Raw genomic sequence first — 27,497 nt, 5'->3', positions numbered from 1 at the left:
CCAGGATTAACGACACCATTTGGTCACTTTATCACCACAGGCTGCTACGAGGGTTAGACATTATCTTAATGCCACTGTTCCGGAACCTTGGGTGTCAAGACACCCGAGCCGAAGTCTCGAAGACCAGTTTTTCCGTACGTTTACAAAAGCCCTCAAGTCTTGGGAAAGTTCACTTATCGCGTCAGCATCAGAAAGATATATAAGACCAGACGGTTCATATTGCCCGCGGTTTTCTTTATTGTTGGCGGTGAAGGTTTCAGAGTTGTCTGACATCACGACTATGGAAGCTACGTGACGCGCCACACATAACCACTTGCTTATTATTGTATGATACGTGGATATGTTGTTGTTAGAGATTCAGTAACTCGGAACAAGTTCCAAGTAGCACGGGCTATGGTGAGCCCGTAATACGTGGATAGATCCGAGTTGAATAAGACACAATGGGCGATGGTGTCGTGGCGAGGAATATCCAGTGTGAAATAGGAAGTGGAAATGGAGAGGGGGAAGTAAACAAATGGGAAGAAGAGGAATAGTAAACAAGTCAAGTGTATGAGGTAAGCAGAGAAGATGAGCGTGGACTGCTAGCGTCAAGTTAGAGGCTGGAGAGATAGGAGTGAGATGAGATAATTACGTTGGCAGGCAAGGTGAGTGGAGGACGGGCGAGGGTTGAAAGACTCCTTCACCAGGACAGAAGTGGGTAGTGCTGGAGAGACTGCCAGCGACGACGGTTGTGCCAGCGGTCATCACCTACCTGCGTGTCTCCGCGGCCCCGCCACCACCATACCCTCATCACCACCACACAACCCCAAGTAAGGCCACTTGATCACTAGTTGTCCATATTAGTACATGCAGATTGATGAGTCACGATAACGTGGCTGAAATATGTTGACCAGACCACACACTGGAGGGTGAAGGGACGACGACGTTTCGTCCGTCCTGGACCATTCTCAAGTCGATTGTAGACCACACACTAGAAGGTGAAGGGACGACGACGTTTCGGTCCGTCCTGGACCATTCTCAAGTCGATTCTCACAATCGACTTGAGAATGGTCCAGGACGGACCGAAACGTCGTCGTCCCTTCATTTTCTAGTGTGTGGTCTGGTCAACATATTATTACATACTTCACCTGAGGCCTGGTCAGCGACCGGGCCTCGGGGACGTTGATCCTCGGTACCATCGCAAGACGTGTAGATCCTTTATCAGTGTAAACAGTGACTAAGGGCTGGTGAGCCACAACCTCGCATATTTACGATGCAATAATTTTCTAATCATATATATACTGATTTATAGGACTTGATGGACTGGCGCACTCCAGTGAGCCAGTCTCAGTATACAGAACAGCTTGGGAGTCAGCGTGGTGAAGTGAGAGTTACCAACTCTGGTCATTGAATCCACTTTAAATCGATTTATGGCATTGTCTGGATTACACATTGTTAATCACGTAGAAGTCTGCAGGGATGCGGGTGCAAGAGATGCTGTGGTGTGTTATACTGGCAGCAGGTTTTCATTTACACACAGAGATCACACTAACGTGATGCATCAAATGAACAAATCCACAAGGGCCGTGACGAGGATTCGAACCTGCGTCCGGGAGCATCCCAGACACTGCCTTAATCGACTGAGCTGAGTAAGTCTGAGGTTTTCCTTTAGATATGTTTCACTGAAGATGACTGCATATTTCTTGTTGATTATTTTTTAGTTTAGGAGTTCTATCCATCTGACTAGTGCTCTTGCATCTTGGTTTAATTGGAAAAGGATTTCTCCAAATGTCATATTTGTTTGAGATTGACTAAAAGAATAAAAGTTAACTGTAGAATTTATTACACTTTTTATAAATTTAGACAACGTTTCGAACCTACATGGTTCATTCTCAAGTGAGCAGACAGTAAGATTGATTGATTAAGTCACCCAAGAGCTGGCACGGGCATGAATAGCCCGTAAGTGGTGGCCCTTTTGAGCCATTACCAGTATCAAGGGCTGATACTGGAGATCTGTGGAGGCGCGACTGCACCCTGCGTGACGGGAGATGTCTCCCGGACCAAGTGGTGACCAGATGGTGGCAGACAGTAGGGGATATGTCGTATTTATACATACAATTAAAAGATCAGGTACATACAGTTAGGTGAGGAGTAAGCAGTAAAGGTTGATCAGTCCAGCAACCAGGAGGCCTGGTCGACGACCGGGCCGCGGGGACGCTAAGCCCCGGAAGCACCTCAAGGTAAGGTAAGAGGCATGGGTCAATAACGTTGGTGTTTTTGTCTTTCGCCTCGCAGCCTTAGGTAGGCTCTGGTGTCGTGGATTGGTGGTAGAAGCTATTTCACTAGTGTTAGTGGTGCTGTTAGCATTTGTAGACAGCACGTCTGCTAGCGCGGCTGCTGAGATGGTGATGATAGGAGTGTTGGGAGCTGGAGAGGGAATTACCTCTGTTTTTTTGCCGCCCGGGCCTTGGGTGGTTCTGGAGTCTGTGTTTAAATCGACCTCGTGGTCGTCCTGGTGGTAGTCTCCAGAGTGGTAGTGGAGGCAGTGAGACTTGCGCCAGGAGCTATGATGGGGTCTAGGCCATTGGCTAGGTATAATATGTTCAGTTCACTGACAAAACGGTGGTTATCTGAGGGATAATGCCTGCACGTGATGCAGGGGGCTGCGAAGGAGCCTGTGGGGCCTTGGGTCCCCATTGTGAAGGCTGGGTCGCTTAGTGGGATGAGCCACTCTTTGGTAAGACCGGAAAGTCTTCTGATCGGTTGGTGGGAGCTGAGGTGGTGGGTTGAGCACCTGGGACTCTGGTCGCGGAGGTAGAAGGGTTGTTTCTCTTGGCTTCAACCTGGGCTTTGATGATTTCCTGTTTGCGGGGGCAGCGGTATGAAATTGCGGGGTGATTGCCATCACAGAGCAAGCAGCGATGGCCTTGAGTGGAGTAGTGATGGTGCAGTGCGCACAGGCTGCACTTCTAGACAAGATGCTGACACTTGTTGGTGGGGTGGGAGAGCTCGTCGCACTTGAAACGCTGCTGGATCTTATGGTATCGTTCCTTTATTTTTTTACTTGGTGGGGTGGTATTTGTAAGCCGAAGCAGTAGAAACCTTGTGTGGCAGCCTGGGTGGCGGCGGCTATGGTCGTGAAAGTAATCTTCATTGAAGATTTGTCGGTGCTGCAGAACTTTAGGTTGAATACATCCAGGCTCGGATTTTCGTCCTTGATATTGTCCATGATCTTATGTTGCGGTCGGTCAGCGACCCACTGGCTGGTCCTGCTGGTAAAAACAGTTCTTCCGGCCAGGAACTGACGTGGGTAGTGAGGATGTTGGTGGTGCTCTTGCCAAGTATGGCATCGTTGGTCAAGAGTTGTTCTAGCTCTTCCTCACATGAAAAGAAGAGCACGATATCATCACCTTCCTGGCTAATGTTAGTGGGTGTGATGCCGGTAACGTCCTTCAGAACCTTTACAATATCGCTTTTACAGAAAGCATGACCATCAAGGGCGGTAGCCCTAACCTTTAAACTTTTGGGTCGCATTGTGTTCACACCACACCCGTGAGGGAGCCGGTCGGCCGAGCGGACAGCACACTGGACTTGTGATCCTGGGGTCCCGGGTTCGATCACGGGCGCCGGCGAGAAACAATGGGCAGAGTTTCTTTCACCATATGCCCCTGTTTTCTAGCAGTAAAATAGGTACCTGGGTGTTAGTCAGCTGTCACGGGCTGCTTCCTGGGGGTGGAGGTCTGGTCGAGGACCGGGCCGCGGGGACGCTGAGCCCTGAAATCGTCTCAAGATAACCTCAAGATGGCGTTTTGGGCAGTGATGTCATTGTTGGCATCGTCATGTTCCGGTCTTATTCTCACTCTCCTGGCGGGTGAACAGAAAATAGTTCCGTTATTTGAGTGTTTATGGTGGGTTTGACATTTATGTGAAGGGCTTCAAGAAATTGTAATGTTGACCAGACCACACATTAAAAGGTGAAAGGACGACGACGTTTCGGTCCGTCCTGGACCATTCTCAAGTCTATTGTGGTCGACTTGACTGATCACAATCGACTGACTTGATTGATCCCAATCAACTTGAGAATGGTCCAGGACGGACCGAAACGTCGTCGTCCCTTCACCTTCTAGTGTGTGGTCTGGTCAACATTCTTCAGCCACGTTATTGTGACTCATCGCCTGCATTTATAACATTATATATTAGACAAACCCCAACTTGTAAGTGTTTTTATTCAACATTTGTCTTGTTAGGGTGATGTCATGGGCTTGTCTCATGTGATTCCTGGGGGCACCGGATTCAAGATGGCATATCAAACGCCTCGTCAGCTTGGTCGACGTCATACCTAAATACTTAGATTGAAGGTTACATCATTCATGGGGGGGGGGGGGCAGGTGTACATGTTCGACTTCTGAAAAGGGTTCTCATTTGGCTTCAGGCGGGTTTTAATGAAGAGATCGGTGGCCTTCTTTGTTTTATAGTATATGATATGTTTTAGTTAGATGCTGTACTTTTTACTCCTATAATCCGCAAATAATCGGTAAATCCATAAATAATCCATAATGAATAATGCGTAAATAATCCGTAAAGGAGTAAAAAGCACGATCCCTAAGCAATACATGAAGAGAAGATAAAGCGTCAGTATATTACAAGAACAAGAAGACGTCTAATTTGAAAAAGATGAATGGGGACGACCAGACCACAGACAGACACATTATATAGACAAAATGACAACATCTTGCTCATACTGTACATGCACAAACACCAAGGCACTGTTAAAATATCACATCATTCATACACAAAACCAGATTATCACCAGAGATATCCAGACTAGCGAGATAGAGAGCAACTGGCTTGCGCTATTGCAATATTATCCTAGTCAACCAATGATAATGGTGCCAAGACATGATTACCTTGTCCCAAGTTCAAGTATGTTTATTGAGATAAGCAATAAATACATCTCAAAGGGATAGAGTAGCTTAGGCTATTTCTATGTCTCTTCCGCAGGGTAATCATCTAAATTCCAATCACACCTGCTTGGCACATATATATATATTGCTGTCTTTGCTCTGTCTCAGTTACGGGCTCACCATAGCCCGTGCTACATGGAAATTTTGTTCCGAGTAGCTGAATCTAAAACAACAACAACACTGTCTCAGTTTTCAGCTGAGGATGCTAAGGTACTAAGGCCTATTACAAAATTTCTTCCCAGTTAAGATAGAACAGGAAATATAGAGAAGATTCGTGCAAGAATTATTGATCTAACCCTCTCGCTTTTATTTTATAACACGAACACATATACACACACACACACACACCTTAGGGCCTGACGGCTGAGTGGACAGCACCCGGGATTCGTATTCCTAGCAAAGGAAAGGAACAGACGGGCGTGGAGGAACTTCCGAAACAATAGAACAGCAGAAAGCAGAGAAAGATACCAGAGAACCAGGAATGAGTATGTCAGTGTGAGAAGAGAAGCAGAGAGACAGTATGAAAATGATATAACAAATAAAGCCAAGACAGAACCAAAACTGCTCCACAGCCATATCAGGCGGAAAACAACAGTGAAAGAACCGGTGATGAAACTTATAACGGGTGAGGACGGGTACACACAGAATGACAAAGAGGTACGTAAATAATTCAACAAGAGGTTCCAGGAGGTCTTTACAACAAAACGCGGTAAGGTCACTGCGCTAGGAGAGGTGGCAGTGAACCAGGCGGTCTTGGAAGAGTTCGAAATTACCAGAGATGAGGTAAAGAGGCATGTGTTGGATCTGGATGTGAGAAAGGCTGTTGATCCGGACAGAATTTCACCATGGGACCTGAAAGAATGCGCATAAATAATTTGCTTGTCTTTCTCCATGGTGTATAGTAGGTCACTGGAGACAGGAGACTTGCCAGAAATATGGAAGAGGGCTTATGTAGTCCCAATATACAAAAAGGGTGACAGGCAAGAGGCACTGAATTACAGGCCAGTGTCTTTAACTTGTATACCATGCAAGGTGATGGAGAAGATCGCGAGAAAGAACCTAGTAACACATCTGGAGAGAAGGGACTTGGTGACATACCACCATCACGGGTTTAGGGAGGGTAAATCTTGCTTTACAGGCTTAAAAGAATTCTACGATCAGGTGACAAAGATTAAGCAAGAAAGAGAAGGATGGGCGGACTGGATCTTCTTGGACTGTCGAAAAGCCTTTGACACAGTATCCCATAAGAGGCTGGTACATAAGCTGGAGAAACAAGCAAGAGTAACTGGTAGGGTGCACCAGTGGATAAGGGAGTACCTAAGCAATAGGAAGCAGAGAGTTACTCTGAGGGGTGAGCTCAGATTGGCGTGAAGTCAAAAGCGAAGTCCCACAGGGCTCTGTACTCGGACCTATCCTTTTTCTGAAATACGTAAATGATCTCCCAGAGGGCATCGATGATTTCTGTGTTGTTTACTAGGATTTCTCTGGCGATGGTTTGGTTGTGGGAAGAGACAACCACTTCCCACAACCCCACAACCCCACTTCCCACAACCAAACCATCGCCAGAGAAATCCTAGTAAACAACACAGAAATCATCGATAGATACAGCGATAGCAGGCGGCTTGACGTTTGCGAGGCACTACACATCAAGAAGTCAACACCAGCAATCAACAGCCAATTATTGCACAACTATATTCTACCCACCTCAAGACTCCGCTCCAATATAGAAGCATCAAGAAATATGGACCAATAGGCTTTCTACAAACACTTCTATTCAATATCCATTGTTTCGTGTTCTGTCTTGTGTTGATGAAATTAATACCCTATTAATACTCTTGTTCTGTCTTGTGTTGATGAAATTAATACCCTATTAATACCACATCTTGTTCTGTCTTGTGTTAATGCCACATCACCCCTTCCACCTCACTCAAATGTAGATATAATATCGGAGATGCGTAAGTTCTATTCAGTTGTGTATTTGTGAGCTAAAGTCTTTGAAAATGTAATAAGTTTTACGAAACGCGCTCGTGTCGCGTCAGACTAGAAATAAAAATGAATTTTGGAGAATTGATTTTTGATTTACCTCCAACAGTGAAACGAAATGTACGAAAGATTGAGAAAATTCGTGTTAGAATTATTAATCTTACTTTTTCGGTCATATTTAATAATATATGTCTACAGGAAAGACTGCTACCAAAATATACTAATATATATATATATATATATATATATATATATATATATATATATATATATATATATATATATATATATATATATATATATATATTAATCTTACTTTTTCGGTCATATTTAATAATATATGTCTACAGGAAAGACTGCTACCAAAATATACTAATATATATATATATATATATATATATATATATATATATATATATATATATATATATATATATTAATCTTACTTTTTCGGTCATATTTAATAATATATATATATATATATATATATATATATATATATATATATATATATATATATATATATATATATATATGCAATTGACGATCACAAAACACTGATCATTTTATGCGGAAAATCCACAGAGAAATATGAAATGAGGTGAACGTTTCGGCTTTGTTAAAGCCTTTGTCAACACCAGACTGACTCAATCTCAATCAGTCAGTCTGGTGTTGACAAAGGCTTTAACAAAGCCGAAACGTTCACCTCATTTCATATTTCTCTGTGGATTTTCCGCATATATATATATATATATATATTGTAAATGTAATGTAATAAATATATATATATATATATATATATATATATATATATATATATATATATATATATATATATATATATTGAGGTGAAATGGTACAAAAAGTTTTGGGTGAGGTGACAAACACAAGACAGAACACGAAACAATAGGGTATAAATTGCATAAGTGAACATATGACTGGAAGTAACTGCAGAAGGCCTATTGGCCTATACTTCCTCTTGCTGCTTCCATATTGGTTCAGGGTCTTGATATATATGAAGACAAAAAAATATATAATGGGACATGTTACTGTTTGAAAATATTTATCTAACCGCCAATTATTAAGCTCAGAAAGAGAATTATACAAAATATTCAACAACACAATATAATAAGCTGCAGACAAACTGTGAGTGAGCTGCTCCTGCAGACTGTAAGTAACGCTTACACGACCCTGTCTACACCAAACAAACAGTAAACAACCGTCTTTAAACAACTTGATAGAAAAAAAGTGATTGAACAAAACATGCAAAATAACAAGCTTAGACTCATCTTATTTCCTTTATGAACAACAAAAATACTAACAGTGGTCTTAACTTCAACACATTAAGGTATGTTATTAGGTTTTGAAAATATATACATATGTAATGTAATTAAAATCTATATGTAATGTAATTAAAATCTAACAATCATTTACAATCAAATGTAATTAATGTTTAGGAAAGGTATTGTCTATGTCTATATTATCTGCCTGCCCACAAAATTTAAAAACAAGTATGGGACACCGTGAAGAAAAGTACTTAGATGTTAATAAAACATTCCACTTCTCAACGGATAATAAATACAATTTTCAGCGGTGAAAAATTCTGCTTAAGTTCGCCTTTGTTTACATATGGAAAGTGAATACAGGATGCAAGGCGATATTAAATAACATGGAACGGAAACGACATGTCGGAGAATCAAACGTTTGCCGCGCAGTACGCGGTAGGATGCTGCACGACGAGGTCAGCGGGCACTCACTACGGGCTCACCATAGCCCGTGCTACTTGCAACTTTTTGTTCCAGGTAGCAAATCTTAAACAACAACAAGAAGCGGGCACTCATAAACAGTTCAAAATGTATAATACATTACACACAGAAATCACAATAACGTGATGCATCAATGAACAAATCCACAAGGGCTTTGATGAGGATTCGAACCTACGTCTGTGAGCATCCCAGACGCTGCCTTCGAGGTTCGAATCCTCGTCACGGCCCTTGTGGATTTGTTTATGTACAATACATTTTCCAAAGTATTGTATAACGTGTTCTCGTATGACCTGAAACTTTTGTATGGCCACAGTTCTGTAGCTTTGTGTGTGGCTGTTATATTTGGGTGTTGATACTCAACAGTGATTGGCTTCAGTGGTTTCCTCAGTGGACACGGGGTCTTTTTTAATCCTATCTGAACGAAATGGTTGTCAGTCTATTTGAAAAAAAAAGACTGATTGCAGTCTTTTTTCTGGAAAAATAGCCTCAAGTCAAGAAAATTATAGCGTGGAATATTGCGTTATATTCAACTTCCCGTTCTTGTTTTTGTTATTAAAACATTTAACAGCATTTATGCACCTGCCCTAGGCTATATGAAGGAGGCATATAGTGTATCGAGAACTAGGTGCGTGATGCTACAAGAGCCCCATCACACAGGATGGTTAGTTATACAGGACCCTGTGATCAGTATACTGCACTAGCAAATTTTGGGTGCATTGTGAGGCTATCACACAATAATTAAGTGATTGCAAGGCTCCAGGTACCTCATACCGACGGGTCATCTTGAGGTTATCTTGAGATGATTTCGGGGCTTAATGTCCCCGCGGCCCGGTCCTCGACCAGGCCTCCACCCCCAGGAAGCATCCCGTGACAGCTGACTAACTCCCAGGTACCTATGTACTGCTAGGTAAACAAGAGCATCAGGGTGAAAGAAACTGCCCATTTGTTTCCGCCATCGCCGGGGATCGATCCCCGGACCCAAGGATTACGGATCCCGAGTGCTGTCCACTCAGCCACCAGGTCCCGTGTGTCTGATGGAGGAGGCAATTGTTTCAAGTGTGACAACTTTAAGAAGAGCAAGATTCTCATTACCTTTATTGGTGACGGGTGTGTATGATACTTGAATGGTGGGGTACAGATAGAGGAATATCAGTGAGAGATAGATTGCATTTAAAAGGAATGTTCAGCTGGATGATATTGGAGGCATTTTTATTCAGCCATTTATCATATAAAGAGTAAATTGGTATGTTGGCACCACCCAATTTACTATTAACGGCACAAAATAATTTGTCTTTGAGTAATGTAAGACATGTAGGGTCTCTCATGACTTTAATGCGAAAGGTGGTGTTGACTTGCATGATTCTCTCTAGTATGGTTGGAGCCTGGTTGATACCTGGTTGATGGGGTTCTGGGAGTTCTTCTACTCCCCAAGCCCGGCCCGAGGCCAGGCTTGACTTGTGAGAGTTTGGTCCACTAGGCTGTTGCTTTTAGCGACCCGCAGGCCCACATACCCATCAATTTTGCTTCAGCTTCAGTTCTTCCCTCGTGTTGATGATTCTTGTGCATCTTGGGGCACCAAGAATCACCCTCATGGCTTCATTCTGTACTACTTCAAGTTTGTTCAGAACATAGGTAGGGAAGTTAATTAGGTGCAGGGCACGATTGTCAACTACAGATGTAACAAACATCATATACAATACTCTACTATATTTAACATTATACCAATAGTCTTGCTAATGTGGTTTGTCTATATTTTCACCTATAATATAGTGTTTACAATGTCACAGTTAATACAACGAGAGACATCTCCTGTCCACTACGGGCTCACCATAGCCCGTGCTACTTGCCCCGCTCCTGTGCCAGGTAAGTTACGGGCTCACCATAGCCCGTGCTACTTGGAACTTGTTCCGAGTAGCTGAATCTATAACAACAACAACAACACAGTTAATACCTACTCAAATGTTTTAGTGTTGCCCACGTGTTTCAATGTTTTGGTTGTTGACTTACACTAAAGGGTACCTGGGTGTTAGTCAGCTGTCACGGGCTGCTTCCTGGGGGTGGAGGCCTGGTCGAGGACCGGGCCGCGGGGACACTAAAAAGCCCCGAAATCATCTCAGGATAACCTCAAGAAGAAGGGTATTAATTATTTTGGGGGGATGAAAAGCTCTGGAGTTAGTTAGAAATAAGACCGCATTCAATTCTTCTAACAGCAAGTGAATCAAGTAGAGGTTGTAATCAAGTTTATGTATTTGCAACAATACAAATGTCGGCAGCATAACAGACAACAGCTTTGTCAGCTAGTGTGGCAATGTCAATTATTAATTTGCGCATCACAACATTGGACAGTGTTGGGCTAGGCACTCCACCCTGGAGTGTGCCCATCTGAGAGTAAGGGGTAATTGTATACAATTGTAAACAATAATGTTTACTTTTGACCCCCCTTGGAAAGGACTGAGGCGGTTCTGTTGCTCAGGTAATCCCTGAGCCGTGTCAACAATCTTCCCTTATAAGATTAGTTCTCTGTTTGCTGTATCAAATGTACTTGAAGATTAATAAATACCGCCTGAGAGCTTGGTCCCTCTCTTAATAAAATATTCAGTAAGGCAAGTTTGTGTGCTTTTTCCAGGAAGGAAACCATACAGGTTAGGAGCAAGGTTGGGGTCTAATTTGAAACATTAATCTGTCGAGTAAAATCCTCTCAAGAACATTATATATGCAAAATGTCAGAGAGATGGGTCAGAAATTTTGTGAATTAGGCTTGGGTCTGGGTATTACGAGTGCCTGTGTCTAGCGGTTAGGTAAGACACCCTGCCTCAGCCTTTGATTAAACAGTTCTGGCAGATTAACCATTACTCTCAAGGTATTGTACGTTAAGCCATCCTCACAGCAGGTGAGACATCTGAAACAGTAGCTGTACAGAGAACATATACCGCACACATGTACACACAAAATACCCAAATTACTGGAATTATTTCAAGACTCATGATGTACTCTGTGGAATGTAGAAAAAAGAAATAGCACACACACACACACACACACACACACACACACACACACACACACACACACACACAAACACACACTTTAGACACTCACACCCACCAGGAGGCTCGAACCCTAGCCATCAAGATGGCAGGTACGCACTTGTATCCACTACACCATACTCAGAGCCCTAAAGAGGTGGGAATTCCGGGGTATTTGACTCCCAGACATCCCATCCTCTCCAGGCAATCAGACAGTGAGGGATCACTCACGTTTTCCATCAAGCCCTGTTATATGGGAGAACACGGTGCCTATGCTTAATGCACTGACTTTATCCTGTCAAGGACAAGAACTGCCCTTGAAAGTCAGTGGATATAAAATATATATAAATAACTATATATCTATTTTATATCCATATATAAAATATGGATATAAAATAACTTACTGGAAAGAAAGCATAGGTGATGACAAATAGATAAAGCTGTAAAACGTTTCAGAGCACTGGCGTCATTTATGCACAGATAGAAGAACTGCCCTTGAAATCTTGCAACAAGAGCACCCACGTAACATGCAACCGAACTCTTGTGTTTGTAACATTAATCCGACCATTGAAATGTCAAGGTTATCAAATATGAACTGGATTCCAAGTCATATAAAATTAGTTCCCCCTGCAGTTTAAAGTTAAAGTGATTGATAATAGAAGGAATATAGCCACTGCCACACCAGAGTCTAGCACATTAAGAGCCATAGAGACGTAGGAAGATGTACAGAGACCATGACACAGCCGCACCAACGTCAGGATCTGCAGGGAATGGTACAAGAAAATCCTACAATTACGAACCACTTATGGTGTTGAAAAGTCATGCTAGGAACACAGAGGGACACATGCACCGCGTCTATCTTGGAGCCTCATGCACGTGGGAAATGCTCTTCAAGAAATAAAAAATCAGCCTTGAACATTATGTAACACAATGCAATCACAGATGAAATCAAACGACCCATGCAATTTAAAGCATGCTAAAGCAAGACCATGAGTCACAATAACGTGGCTGAAGATATGATGACCAAACCACATGTCAAAAGATGATGCGACAACGACGTTTTTTTTCCATCCTGGACCATTATCAAGCTGTGTGATCACGTCGTCTCTCACGACCTGACAATGGTCTAAAACGGACCGTCGGCGTTTCTTCATCTTCTGAGGCGTGGTTTAGTCATCATCTTGAGTTGAGTTAATTTCGGGGCTTTTTTAGTGTCCCCGCGGCCGGTCCTTGACCAGGCTTCCACCCCCCCAGGAAGCAGCCCGTAACAGCTGACTAACTCCCAGGTACCTATTTACTGCTAGGTAACAGGGGCATAGGGTGAAAGAAACTGCCTATCGTTTCTCGCTGGCGCCCGGGATCGAACCCGGGACTACAGGATCACAAGTCCCGCGTGCTGTCCGCTCAGCCGACCAGCTCCGATCATCCTCCAACAAGTTATACAATATACTGGATAATACTGGATATAACTGTGGAATGTATACTGAAACCACTATACCAGTCTACATTATTCACCACCACCTAAGTAATGGCCACTTGGATAAAACAAAAATAAAATGTATGATTGTTATAAAGAGTGAGGAGTTGAGAAGGAAGACAGCGCACCACCAGCACGTCACGTCACCCTCAGGCGGTAAAAACTCTTAAGGGTAACGCTGAAATAGAGCTGGAGAGCGATAAACATGGACCTGCGCGTCAGACACAAGTGGAAGCGTTTTGTCTGTCACATATACGTTGGGTTACAATTACCTTACACCAAAGACTATAAGAGCGAGTGTTGCATGCAACACAAAGGCACACATGGCACCTCGTGAAGTTGAGGCACTCTTTGCCCGTCCAAGTGCCAGAGGGATGAGTGCCTGTGCTTATTCACATTCTGTAATATAAAGCCAAGGCTCAGTGTCAGGAATGCAAGATTTACCAGACTGTATAATTGATTTCACTTGAGTTGTCAGACAGTCAGGAGAGGTACTTACTAGGTAAGTGGTGTTATAGCTCAGTATACATGTACTCCACTTGTTAAAAATGTGTTCAATAAACCCTTGAACTATATGTTTAACACTTCTCTAACCCTGTCCATGGAGGACAGAAGAAAATGTATATATGCTGGTTAGCATTGTAAATGTGTGGCCATGTCTGTGGTAGAAAAAAAAAAAAACTCCACTTGTTAAACATAGCTCATAGAGTTTAATAAATGACGTTTAATAACTAACATTTAATTAAGTACTTTAATTAAAGATATACAATTGCATTCTCTCTCTTGGCCTTCAGTTTTTAATTTTATTTTCTCTATATTTTATTATTTTGCCATCGGCAAGGGATTAAATAATTTTGTTTATATTGGCACGTTTTGAGAATGCAAACATCGACTCTATCTTCCCAGCTACACAAATTCTAGAAAATACTTAATATGTTGTTGTTTTAGATTTAGCTACTCTGAACTAAAATGTCCATGTAGCACGGGCTATGGTGATCCCGTAATTGAGTTCGGTTATGCATGATAACCTTGGTACTGTGATATTTGGGTTAGAGTTTTAAATGGCGGTGGGGTTTCCTCCTTTTGCCCCGTTTCTTTTCCGCTTCTGTTTTAGCGCACTGGTTTTAGTCTTGTTTTAATAACATTATCTTGGTGGTGGATATAGACGCACAGTGTTCACTAGTGTGGCCCATTCTTACACTGCTTTTCTAACCATTGTAGTCGCTGTGGAATTTGCACCTGATGCAGCTGCTCTCCTTGGATGAATGTTGAGTTTCATGCGCAGGGCTTCAGTAGCTTCACATTCCAGTAAGTAATGCAATAGAGGCGTCTCTGCTTCTGTTCCACAGATATGACAATCTTTAACTATTGGGCTTATTACCTCCCAGCAACACTTGTAGCCAAGTCTGAGTCTGTGTATTACCTCCCAGCAGCACTTGTAGCCAAGTCTGAGTCTGTGTATTACCTCCCAGCAACACTTGTAGCCAAGTCTGAGTCTGTGTATTACCTCCCAGCAGCACTTGTAGCCAAGTCTGAGTCTGTGTATTACCTCCCAGCAACACTTGTAGCCAAGTCTGAGTCTGTGTATTACCTCCCAGCAGCACTTGTAGCCAAGTCTGAGTCTGTGTATTACCTCCCAGCAACACTTGTAACCAAGTCTGAGTCTGTGTATTACCTCCCAGCAGCACTTGTAACCAAGTCTAAGTCTGTGTATTACCTCCCAGCAGCACTTGTAGCCAAGTCTGAGTCTGTGTATTACCTCCCAGCAACACTTGTAACCAAGTCTGAGTCTGTGTATTACCTCCCAGCAGCACTTGTAGCCAAGTCTGAGTCTGTGTATTACCTCCCAGCAGCACTTGTAGCCAAGTCTGAGTCTGTGTATTACCTCCCAGCAACACTTGTAGCCAAGTCTGAGTCTGTGTATTACCTCCCAGCAGCACTTGTAGCCAAGTCTGAGTCTGTGTATTACCTCCCAGCAGCACTTGTAGCCAAGTCTGAGTCTGTGTATTACCTCCCAGCAGCACTTGTAGCCAAGTCTGAGTCTGTGTATTACCTCCCAGCAGCACTTGTAACCAAGTCTGTGTCTGTGTATTACCTCCCAGCAACACTTGTAGCCAAGTCTGAGTCTGTGTATTACCTCCCAGCAGCACTTGTAGCCAAGTCTGAGTCTGTGTATGGCTACTACAATGTCTCTGGATATCTTTTAACAAGGCATGAAAGAGTAGTACCCAGCGGCTTGTTCGTACCACATCGCAGTGGATCTTCCTTCCGCTACTGTGGCTCTGTGGCGACTTTTGATAGTTGGGAGTATTTTCTTCTTGATTTGTTCCTTAATCTGTTTAAAAACTTGGAGATATTTGAACCTGTACAACAGGTAGAGCAGTGGCAGTTTTTGCTAGTGAGTCTGCCTTTTCATTACCTTCTTTGCTAGTGTGACTTGGTATCCAATTTATGGTGATTGACAGCCGTAGATTGTGTGCTTCTTTTCCTGTATGTTGGATTTCTGTGATGAGTTGTATGTTATCTCTGTACTGGCTGGATAACAATGCCTGGAGCGAAGATTTAGAGTCGGTATGGATGATGACATCATGTAAATTATTCTCAGTTGTATAATTTATGGTCTCTTTCAGGGCATATAATTCTGTTTACAATGTTGAGCACCCACTGTTCATGCTCCAGTAAGCTTCATGGTTGTTAGTGTAAACTGCTGCCCCAGCAGGACCTCTTTCTTGATCAACTGATCCGTCTGTGAAGATGTGAGTCTTTGTAGGTCTTGAGATGGTTTCCATTTGTTGTTCTGTGACTGCTCTGAGCCTCTACGAGTCATATGCTGATTTTTTACTGGTAATCCTTCAGTGATTATCTTTAGACTCTATTCTTCCCATGGAGGATGCTGCCGAAGGTGTTGATATGGGCTATCTTCTCCTTTGTTTTGAATGGTCCCTTTCAAGTCCACTTCCTCTAGAATCTTGACAAGATTATCCGTCCATGAACTTGTTATATATTGAAGGTTTCTGTGAAACGATCTGTGTATGCTATCTTTGATTGACAGTCTGGCGGTGGTTCCAACACGTTTTGCTGTTATGGTGGCTATCCTTTGTTTGATCCTGTTTTCTAAGGCTGGTAAGTTGGTTTCCATTTTTAGATTCTCTCTACGCGTCCATATAGGTGCTCCCAGCATTGTTCTGAGGGCATCATTTTGAGACACTTCCAGTTTCTCCCACTGGTTATCACTGAGGGATGTAAGAGCAGGAGCAGCATAGTCAATGAGTGACCTAACTGCTTGAACGTAGTACATTTTGAGTACTGGTAGAGATGCACCATCTCTAAGACTTGTTAGGGAGCGCAAAGCTGAGTTTCTGGCTTTACAGCGTTGCCGAATATATTCAATTTCTTGAGTGAATTTCCACTGGCTGTCTATTATGACTCCTAGGTACTGAAAAGAGGTAACCCACTCAAATTCATGTCCTTGTATTGCGAGTCTGATGTCTTGAGTTCTCATTTTAACGGCCATTGCTTTGGTTTTATTGCTGTTTATTTTCACTGCTTTGCGTTCCGCTTCCCTGCTGATGTCTAGGCAGTTTTGTGCATGATTCCTGGCGCCTTTGTCATTGATAATGACCGTAAAGTAGTCTGCATAGTTTAGCAGTTTGGCTTTTGGTAACTTGAGCTTCATGAATTGTTCCATGAGACAGTTGAAGAGGAAGGGGCTTAGTATTCCTCCCTGCGGAGTTCCATTTTCCAGTCTCTTTGAGGTCGATGTTTTTCCTTGGAATTTGACTTTAGCTTCTCGGTTAAGCAGACTTCCTTTGACAAAAGCAAGAGCGTGTCCTTTGATTTTCTTATCCACCAGGCAGCACAGTGTAGCTAGGGCATTGGCTAGCTCGAATGTTTTTTCTAGGTTCAGAAAAGTAAGGATGAAACTTCTTAGAGCTGTCCGAGATCATGTGCATGAAGAAACAGCAAAGAAAATAAAAAAAAATAAAGGATGCACAACCCAGCGGGTTTTCTTCCTATTGGGGAGTGTTGTACATGCTGCTATGACGGTGTGTTCACTCACAGGATGAGTGGCGCTGCCCAATACTGTCACTATGGTGGTGTGTTCACTCACAGGATGAGTGGCGCTGCCCAATACTGTCACTATGGCGGTGTGTCCACTCACAGGATGAGTGACGCTGCCCAATACTGTCACTATGGCGGTGTGTCCACTCACAGGATGAGTGACGCTGCCCAATACTGTCACTATGGCAGTGTGTTCACTCACAGGATGAATGGCGCTGCCCAATACTGTCACTATGGCGGTGTGTCCACTCACAGGATGAGTGACGCTGCCCAATACTGTCACTATGACGGTGTGTTCACTCACAGGATGAATGGCGCTGCCCAATACTGTCACTATGGCGGTGTGTCCACTCACAGGATGAATGGCGCTGCCCAATACTGTCACTATGACGGTGTGTTCACTCACAGGATGAATGGCGCTGCCCAATACTGTCACTATGACGGTGTGTTCACTCACAGGATGAGTGGCGCTGCCCAATACTGTCACTATGGCGGTGTGTCCACTCACAAGATGAGTGGCGCTGCCCAATACTGTCACTATGACGGTGTGTTCACTCACAAGATGAGTGGCGCTGCCCAATACTGTCACTATGACGGTGTGTTCACTCACAAGATGAGTGGCGCTGCCCAATACTGTCACTATGACGGTGTGTTCACTCACAGGATGAGTGGCGCTGCCCAATACTGTCACTATGACGGTGTGTTCACTCACAGGATGAGTGGCGCTGCCCAATACTGCCACTATGACGGTGTGTTCACTCACAGGATGAGTGGCGCTGCCCAATACTGCCACTATGACGGTGTGTTCACTCACAGGATGAGTGGCGCTGCCCAATAAACTCGCTCCTCGGTGTAAAAAAAATCAATAGGGCCAAACACACATTACCTCCTGTTGCGCCCCATCATGTTTACCCAGAGCAAGAAGCAGAAAAAATAGCAAATCTATTTACATATTCAAGAGCAAGTTCCTCTCAACTTCCTCAAGCAACTCTGACTCACCAACAAAGTCTTCAAGCAGCAAGATGGAAAAAACAATAGACGATGCTTTAGCCTTACCTGCTAAATACAAACTGTAAATCTCTAGTATCCTCAGACTTCTTCATAACCCAGCCTAGTCACACAACCCTGTGCCAGGGTTCACCTTGACGTTATTATAGAGATTCTAACCCAAACGATCTGTATAAGGCAACCTGTGGTGCTTTAGATATAATGTTCACCCAGAGGGTAGATTGGGACGAGTTGATTGTTGCCCACGGCGGATAGTTTGTTGTGCATTCCTTACTTACGTATGTCTGGTAGTTTGTTGTGCACCCCATACTTACGTATGTCTGGTAGTTTGTTGTGCACCCCATACTTACGTATGTCTGGTAGTTTGTTGTGCACCCCATACTTACGTATGTCTGGTAGTTTGTTGTGCACCCCATACTTACGTATGTGTGGTAGTTTGTTGTGCACTCTTTACTTACGTATGTCTGGTAGTTTGTTGTGCACCCCATACTTACGTATGTGTGGTAGTTTGTTGTGCACCCAATACTTGCGTATGTCTGGTAGTTTGTTGTGCACTCTTTACTTACGTATGTGTGGTAGTTTGTTGTGCACCCTATACTTACGTATGTCTGGTAGTTTGTTGTGCACCCTATACTTACGTATGTCTGGTAGTTTGTTGTGCACCCCATACTTACGTATGTCTGGTAGTTTGTTGTGCACCCTATACTTACGTATGTGTGGTAGTTTGTTGTGCACCCCATACTTACGTATGTGTGGTAGTTTGTTGTGCACCCTATACTTACGTATGTCTGGTAGTTTGTTGTGCACCCCATACTTACGTATGTCTGGTAGTTTGTTGTGCACCCCATACTTACGTATGTGTGGTAGTTTGTTGTGCACCCTATACTTACGTATGTCTGGTAGTTTGTTGTGCACCCCATACTTACGTATGTCTGGTAGTTTGTTGTGCACCCCATACTTACGTATGTGTGGTAGTTTGTTGTGCACCCCATACTTACGTATGTCTGGTAGTTTGTTGTGCACCCCATACTTACGTATGTGTGGTAGTTTGTTGTGCACCCCATACTTACGTATGTGTGGTAGTTTGTTGTGCACCCCATACTTACGTATGTGTGGTAGTTTGTTGTGCACCCCATACTTATGTATGTGTGGTAGTTTGTTGTGCACCCCATACTTACGTATATCTGGTAGTTTATTGTGCACCCCATACTTACGTATATCTGGTAGTTTATTGTGCACCCCATACTTACGTATATCTGGTAGTTTATTGTGCACCTCGGGAAAATATTTCGGGATCAGGGAAAGTATTTCGGGACATGCCAAAGTATTCGGGAGCCGCGGAATTATTCCCGGGAACAGGGTTGTTGTTGTTATAGATTCAGCTACTCGGAACAAGTTCCCAGTAGCACGGGCTATGGTGAGCCCGTAACTTGCCTGGCACAGAGGCGGTGCCGGGAACAAGGAGATGATCTGTTGTATACAGCTGCGTTACAGTAGATGGATATCAGTCCTTGTGTACACTTGTAACTTTTGCACCATTCAGAATATAACAAAATTGCACAGGTTAAATATGTTATGTTGTTTATACACTGATTATATTTAGGCCCCTTACATGTTTTAAAATTCAACGTTAATATCCAGTTACGGTAATTGTCGAGCAGCTGTTAAGTTAATTTTACCCTGTATGTTTTTGAGGGCGTGGAGGGTAGAAGCAGCCTAGGGCCAGATTCACGGAGCAGTTACGCAAGTACTTACGAACGTGTACATCTTTTCTCAATCTTTGGCGGCTTTGTTTACAATTATTAGACAGTTAATGAGCTCCGAAGCACCAGGAGGCTGTTTATAACAATAACAACAGATGATTGGGAAGTTTTCATGCTTGTAAACTGTTTAATAATTGTAAACAAAGCCGCTAAAGATTGAGAAAAGATGTACACGTTCGTAAGTACATGCGTAACTCCTTCGTGAATCTGACCCCTAAGCTACTCTATCCCCTTTGAGATGTTGAGATTGAGATTGTCTCAAGAAACGCACTCCAACTTGAAGGCTAGATACGTCAGCTGAAGGAATGTACGTTAGATGAAGCTGATGTTGTTGTTGTTTAAGATTCGCTATATGGAACTAAAAGTTCCAAGTAGCACAGGCTATGGTGAGCCCGTAGTGGACTTCTTTCATGAAGCTGGCGTGTCGGTGTGTTCCAATTACCAGCTTAGTATGTTACAGCTGCCCAATTTCAATAGAGAGTGTGTGAGGTATCGGGTGATGGTAAAAGCACGCTGTCTGTACCCCTGGGAGCATCTAGGGTGTTGACAGGGGCCAGATTCACGAAGTAGTTACGCAAGTACTTACGAACGTGTACATCTTTCCTAAATCTTTGACGGCTTTGGTTACATTTATTAAACAGTTTACAAGCATGAAAACCTCCCAATCCACTGTTGTTATTGTTATAAACAGCCGCCTGGTGCTTCGGAGCTCATTAACTGTTTAATAATTGTAAACAAAGCCGCCAAAGTTCGAGAAAAGATGTAGAGGTTCGTAAGTGCTTGTGTAACTGTTTAGTGAATCTGGCCCCAGGAGACTACCACACCACAACTGCTCCCATTAACCCGAGTATATGGAGCACGATCAGTATGGTTTTAATTAGCAGTTAGATTGTTTAAAGGCTGGAAGGTCGACGTGAAGGATTAGGCAAAGTAATAATAATCGTACTCATTAATGAATTCAAATATTTTAAATCCTTCCGATCTTTATTTTTAATTAAAGGCGAGATACAGATTTTCTATTCAGAAGTGTTCATTGTTTCGTGAGAAGTGTTCATTGTTTCGTGAGAAGTGTTCATTGTTTCGTGAGAAGTGTTCACTGTCTCGTCAAAAGGTTCACTGTCTCATGAGAAGGTTCACATATTCTAGTAAACCCATCATCATTCTGTGTGCAGCAAGCATCGACCAAACACGTGGGCAATAACTTCAAGGTTCTGTATAATGAAAACAGGTACTTTCTCATATACATATTCATATTATACATTATTAATTTGTCTATAGATAGGTTACGTTTTGGTTCTGTTTGTAATTATTTGTATTTACAGTACGTGGGTGAAGCATTTAGAGAGGAACGTATTCGACTACACGAGGAAAGTGAAGGACTGTCCAAGAAAGTTCAAAAAGGTAATTAGATGCGAGTTATGTATTAAGTTTTGTATTATTCATTAATATGGGGGATTTAGCGATTGGATTAAGAAGCATTTGTGCACTGACTTAGCTTGTCCTTATACCAACCCGTCCTCGACTCAAGTCCATTACATTCAGCGGTCAACCCCACAGACGCATTCATAAATTTTAACATGCTGTTCATTCAAAACGGGAATTTTTGCAAGTATAAATTAATATTATAATATATTAGCATATTGTGCATATATAGGTATAGGATAGGTTAGATTAGGTGTTTAGGTTCTGTTGGCGATTATTTGTATTTGTAGTACGTGGGTGAAGCATTTATAGCGTTGTGATTCGAACAAAATTCGTCAGTGAAGCACTTGTTCCGGATATGTTCGAACGTCAGCAGTTGTGAGTCGTGTGTAAACCGCTTTTCATTCATAAACAGGGGGTTTGGCGGGTGGATGGAATCACTTTTGAATCTTTATTTGGAGGACGGGCTGCCTTATCAACCCGTCCTCGACTCAAGTCCATTACATCCAGCGGTCGCCCCCACAGACGCATTCATAAAGTTTAACATGCTGTTCATTCAAAACAAGAATTTTCTCAAATATAAATTAATATTATAATATATTAGCATATTGTGCATATATAGGCTTAGGTCAGGTTAGGTTAGGTGTTTAGGTTCTGTTGACGATTATTTGTATTTGTAGTACGTGGGTGAAGCATTTATAGCGTTGTGATTCGAACGTTGTGATTCATTCATAAACAGGGGGTTTGGCGGGTGGATGGAATAACTTTTGGATCTTTGTTTGGAGGACGGGCTGGCCTTATACACAAAGTGTTCACTGTCTCGCCAGAAGGGTTCACTGTCTCGTCAGAAGTGTTCACTGTTTAGCCAGAAGGGTTCACTGTCTCCCCAGAAGAGTTCACGGTCTCATTTAAGGACTTAAGTGTTTCAAGAGCAGTGTTTATTGTCTCCTTGAGACTGCACACTTGTTGGTCCAGTGAGCGGCGGCTCTCAACCACCACTTAGCGGCTCCTTTAAACTCGCTCTCTCATTGTTGACGTTACCCTCGACTCCTTCCTTCCTTCTGCTTCTCTCTTCACTTTTTTCTTGCTGCATCTGTCTTTTACTTAATGTTTTTCTTAATCTGTTGGTTTATATTTTACGATTATTGTTGTCCCTTTTCTTGCTTTTTGATACAATCGTTTGTAAATGATCTACATAAAGCCAAGAAGGATTTGTATTCATATTTCTTAAATGGAAGACCGAACAGCTTTCACATTTATGGTGCGCATATATCATGGAAGAAAAGTGTTCATTTATTAATCCCAACAACATCGATAAGTAACTATGAACTTTACTATTTCATCATTAATTAATTTAATTAATTAGGTCCATTTTTTCTGACCAACGACCACGCTCGCTCCTCGTACAGTACTCGGACACTTTTAGGCCATCACAAAGGTAAACACTAATTTTCATGTACAGGCAGTTTGTATGAGCAAGCAACCCGGAGTCGTTGCTGCTACTGGCCAGGTGCCGTTGTTACTGGCCAGGTGTCGTTGCTACTGGCCGGGTGTCGTTGTTACTGGCCAGGTGTCGCTGCTACTGGCCAGGTGCCGCTGCTACTGGCCAGGTGTCGCTGCTACTGGTCAGGTGTCGCTGCTACTGGTCAGGTGCCGCTGCTACTGGCCAGGTGTCGCTGCTACTGGTCAGGTGCCGCTGCTACTGGCCAGGTGTCGCTGCTACTGGTCAGGTGCCGCTGCTACTGGCCAGGTGTCGCTGCTACTGGTCAGGTGCCGCTGCTACTGGCCAGGTGTCGCTGCTACTGGTCAGGTGTCGCTGCTACTGGTCAGGTGTCGCTGCTACTGGTCAGGTGTCGCTGCTACTGGTCAGGTGTCGCTGCTACTGGTCAGGTGTCGCTGCTACTGGTCAGGTGCCGCTGCTACTGGCCAGGTGTCGCTGCTACTGGTCAGGTGTCGCTGCTACTGGTCAGGTGTCGCTGCTACTGGCCAGGTGTCGCTGCTACTGGCCAGGTGTCGCTGCTACTGGTCAGGTGTCGCTGCTACTGGCCAGGTGTCGCTGCTACTGGTCAGGTGTCGCTGCTACTGGCCAGGTGTCGCTGCTACTGGCCAGGTGTCGCTGCTACTGGTCAGGTGTCGCTGCTACTGGTCAGGTGTCGCTGCTACTGGCCAGGTGCCGCTGCTACTGGCCAGGTGCCGCTGCTACTGGCCAGGTGTCGCTGCTACTGGTCAGGTGTCGCTGCTACTGGTCAGGTGTCGCTGCTACTGGTCAGGTGCCGCTGCTACTGGCCAGGTGTCGCTGCTACTGGTCAGGTGCCGCTGCTACTGGCCAGGTGTCGCTGCTACTGGTCAGGTGCCGCTGCTACTGGCCAGGTGTCGCTGCTACTGGTCAGGTGTCGCTGCTACTGGTCAGGTGCCGCTGCTACTGGCCAGGTGTCGCTGCTACTGGTCAGGTGTCGCTGCTACTGGTCAGGTGTCGCTGCTACTGGCCAGGTGTCGCTGCTACTGGCCAGGTGTCGCTGCTACTGGTTAGGTGTCGCTGCTACTGGCCAGGTGTCGCTGCTACTGGTCAGGTGCCGCTGCTACTGGCCAGGTGTCGCTGCTACTGGTCAGGTGTCGCTGCTACTGGCCAGGTGTCGCTGCTACTGGCCAGGTGTCGCTGCTACTGGCCAGGTGTCGCTGCTACTGGCCAGGTGTCGTTGCTACTGGTCAGGTGTCGCTGCTACTGGCCAGGTGTCGCTGCTACTGGCCAGGTGTCGTTGCTACTGGCCAGGTGTCGTTGCTACTGGCCGGGTGTCGCTGCTACTGGCCAGGTGTCGTTGCTACTGGCCGGGTGTCGCTGCTACTGGCCAGGTGTCGTTGTTACTGGCCAGGTGTCGTTGCTACTGGCCAGGTGTCGCTGCTACTGGCCAGGTGTCGCTGCTACTGGCCAGGTGTCGTTGCTACTGGACAGGTGTCGCTGCTACTGGCCAGGTGTCGCTGCTACTGGCCAGGTGCCGCTGCTACTGGTCAGGTGCCGCTGCTACTGGCCAGGTGTCGCTGCTACTGGCCAGGTGTCGCTGCTACTGGCCAGGTGTCGCTGCTACTGGCCAGGTGCCGCTGCTACTGGTCAGGTGTCGTTGCTACTGGCCAGGTGCCGCTGCTACTGGCCAGGTGTCGCTGCTACTGGCCAGGTGTCGCTGCTACTGGCCAGGTGTCGCTGCTACTGGACAGGTGTCGCTGCTACTGGCCAGGTGTCGTTGCTACTGGACAGGTGTCGCTGCTACTGGCCAGGTGTCGTTGCTATGATTCAAGTATTATATTTGTTCTCCCTTTAAGGCACTTAAGTGGCTCTTACGGATCATATCGGTCGTTAAGAGTTTCCGCAGTGTTCTCAATTCAATGTATTTCCTTATTATGCACCCCATTCCCATCACGTGGGCGGTGGTGGAAAGGGTTAGATAGGCACATAATCGGTTCAGGAACTGAACCCCATAGTTCGCAATGTTCCCCATGTAATTAATATTTTTATTTCTGAATCCTTAAATAGATCCATTGCTTGATGGTATATAAATAAATAAATAAATAAATTAAATAAATCGCAATGTACCTTCTTATATATAAATAAATAAATAAATAAATAAATGGTTTTATGCTGTTAAATTAAGTAAAGTACAAAACATTTTGTGGCAAAGAACTGAGTCAACGTCAAGTAGAGACATGTTGGGCTGCGCCGTGTTGGGAGTGGCTGGCCCTGACCCAGGTACGGTCGGCGGCCATTTATAGCAACCAGGCTCCCTGCCAGCATGACCCCGGACACTGTATTATCACCCCAGCCAGAGTGGTGGTGGTGTGGTGGTGGTGATATTGGTAGTGTAGTGGTGGTGATAGTGTAGTGTAGTGTGGTGGTGGTGGTAGTGTGGTAGTGGTGTGGTGGTGGTAGTGGTGGTGATAGTGGTAGTGTGGTGGTGGTGATATTGGTAGTGTGGTGGTGGTGATAGTGTAGTGTAGTGTGGTGGTGGTGGTAGTGTGGTAGTGGTGTGGTGGTGGTAGTGGTGGTGATAGTGGTAGTGTGGTGGTGGTGATAGTGGTGGTGTGATGGTGATAGTGGTGGTGTGATGGTAATAGTGGTAGTATGGTGGTGGTGATAGTGGTAGTGTAGTGGTGGTGGCAGTGGTAGTGTGGTGGTGGTGATAGTCGTAGTGTGGTGGTGGTGGTGGTGATAGTGGTAGTGTAGTGCAGTGGTGGTGATAGTGGTAGTGTGGTGGTGGTGATAGTGGTAGTGTGGTGGTGGTGATAGTGGTAGTGTAATGGTGGTGATAGTGGTAGTGTGATGGTGGTGGTGGTGTGTGGAAGAAGAGATTGAAGATGGTGGTACTTGCCTGTCAGCGTCTACGTGTGAGTGAAGTCTAGCTCTGGTGGCCCGCCTGCTGGTCTTGTAGTACTGTAGCGTTATAATTACAATTTCCTGACATTCCAATTCCTCTTATTAGAATCTGGGGTTAAAGTTGTTGATAGAGGTGGCTTCCACAGCTACTTCTTTCAATATATTCCATTTGTTGGCCCCCCGTACAGGGTACAAGTATTTTCTTACATTTGTTCGTCATCTGTGTTTCTAGCTTCCACTTATTCCGCTTTCTCTAAATTAAAGAAGCTGTTCTGAACCGCTTTGTCTTTTCCGCTGAGTATCTTGTATGTTGTGATCGTGTCTCCGCTGTTTCTTCTATCATCGAGTGCTCTGAAATTGTGTTTTATTAACGTTTCCTCGTAGCTCCGCTCGCTTAGTTCTGGCGCTAATTTTGTTGCAAAATTTCTGGTATATGTTTTGTTGCTTGACAAGGTGCGGGTTCCAGGCCGGTGCTAACACAGGTGGGAGTGCTTGCCTGTGGTGGCTCGCACCGCTCCTGTGCCAGGTAAGTCCACTACGGGCTCACCATAGCCCGTGCTACTTGCCCCGCTCCTGTGCCAGGTAAGCTACGGGCTCACCATAGCCTGTGCTACTTGGGAACTTGTTCCGAGTAGCTGAATCTATAACATCAAACAACGTGTGGTGGCGGTGTTCTCTAATTGACAACACCATAGTGTATAGGGCTGTATAGGTTGTATAAAGCTATATAGGTCGTGTAGGGAGGGTGGGCGATGTATACTGGCAGCAAGGGGGGGGGGGCAGATTCACGAAGCACTTACGAACCTATACATCTTTTCTCAATCTTTGGCGGCTTTGGTTACAATTATTAAACAGTTAATGAGCTCCGAGGCTCCAGGAGGCTGTTTATAACAACAACAGTTGATTAGGAGGTTTTCATGCTTGTAAACTTTTTAATTAATGTAACCAAAGCCGTCTAAAGATTTAGGAAAGGTCTGTAAGTGCTTGCGTAACTGCTTAGTGAATCTGGCCCATGTTGGGGGTGGGGAAGACCAACACACAAGACGCCTCATTCACATTTCTGACATCCAGATCTTCTGAGGTGATTTGATTGAAAAGATTAAGTCACCCAAGAGGTGGCACGGGCATGAATAGCCCGTAAGTGGTGGCCCTTTTGAGCCATTACCAATATCAAGAGCTGATACTGGAGATCTGTCGAGGTGCGACTGCACCCTGCGTGACGGGAGATGTCTCCCGTCTCTTCTGAGGTGATTGTCTGCGTGGCGCCTCACGCCCAGTGATATAATTAATGCTATAAGCGGCACAGCGAACGGGCTCACCATAGCCCGTGCTACATGGACACTTCGCCCTGAGTAGCTAAATCTTTAACAACAACAACACAGCGAACGTTCCAAGTGACGTAATGAGCGCTTGAAGTGACGTAATGAGCGCTTGAAGTGACGTAATGAGCGCTTGAAGTGACAATGAGCGCTTGAAGTGACGTAATGAGCGCTTGAACTAACGTAATGAGCGCTGGAACTGACGTAATGAGCGCTTGAACTGACAATGAGCGCTTGAAGTGACGTAATGAGCGCTTGAACTGACGTAATGAGCGCTTGAAGTGACGTAATGAGCGCTTGAACTGACGTAATGAGCGCTTGAAGTGACGTAATGAGCGCTTGAAGTGACGTAATGAGCGCTTGAACTG

General features: G+C 44.4%; 1 protein-coding gene across 6 annotated transcripts in view; it reads left to right on the top strand.

Moving 5' to 3' along the window:
* Positions 1-264: 264 nt before the first annotated feature.
* The window catches only part of LOC123766485 (uncharacterized), a 33,336-nt gene continuing 6,103 nt past the window's right edge, over positions 265-27,497 (top strand). Inside the window, exons 1-3 of one of the 6 annotated variants that reach the window (XM_069308297.1) lie at positions 265-809; positions 14,414-14,500; positions 21,348-21,426. In XM_069308297.1, the coding sequence (XP_069164398.1) occupies positions 14,454-14,500; positions 21,348-21,426 (126 nt within the window). In that variant the 5' untranslated portion in view covers positions 265-809; positions 14,414-14,453. Of the gene's footprint in view, positions 810-1,291; positions 1,629-14,413; positions 14,501-21,157; positions 21,254-21,347; positions 21,427-25,674; positions 25,822-27,497 lie in introns of those variants that run through there. The other 5 variants (XM_069308298.1, XM_045755656.2, XM_045755659.2 and 2 more) reach the window with 5 other exon arrangements.

The sequence above is a fragment of the Procambarus clarkii genome, chromosome 62, assembly GCF_040958095.1.
Source record: "Procambarus clarkii isolate CNS0578487 chromosome 62, FALCON_Pclarkii_2.0, whole genome shotgun sequence".
Classification (NCBI taxonomy): Eukaryota; Metazoa; Arthropoda; class Malacostraca; order Decapoda; family Cambaridae; genus Procambarus; species Procambarus clarkii.
The sequence above is the reverse complement of the archived record's forward strand: the minus strand, read 5'-3'. Positions and strand labels throughout refer to the sequence as shown.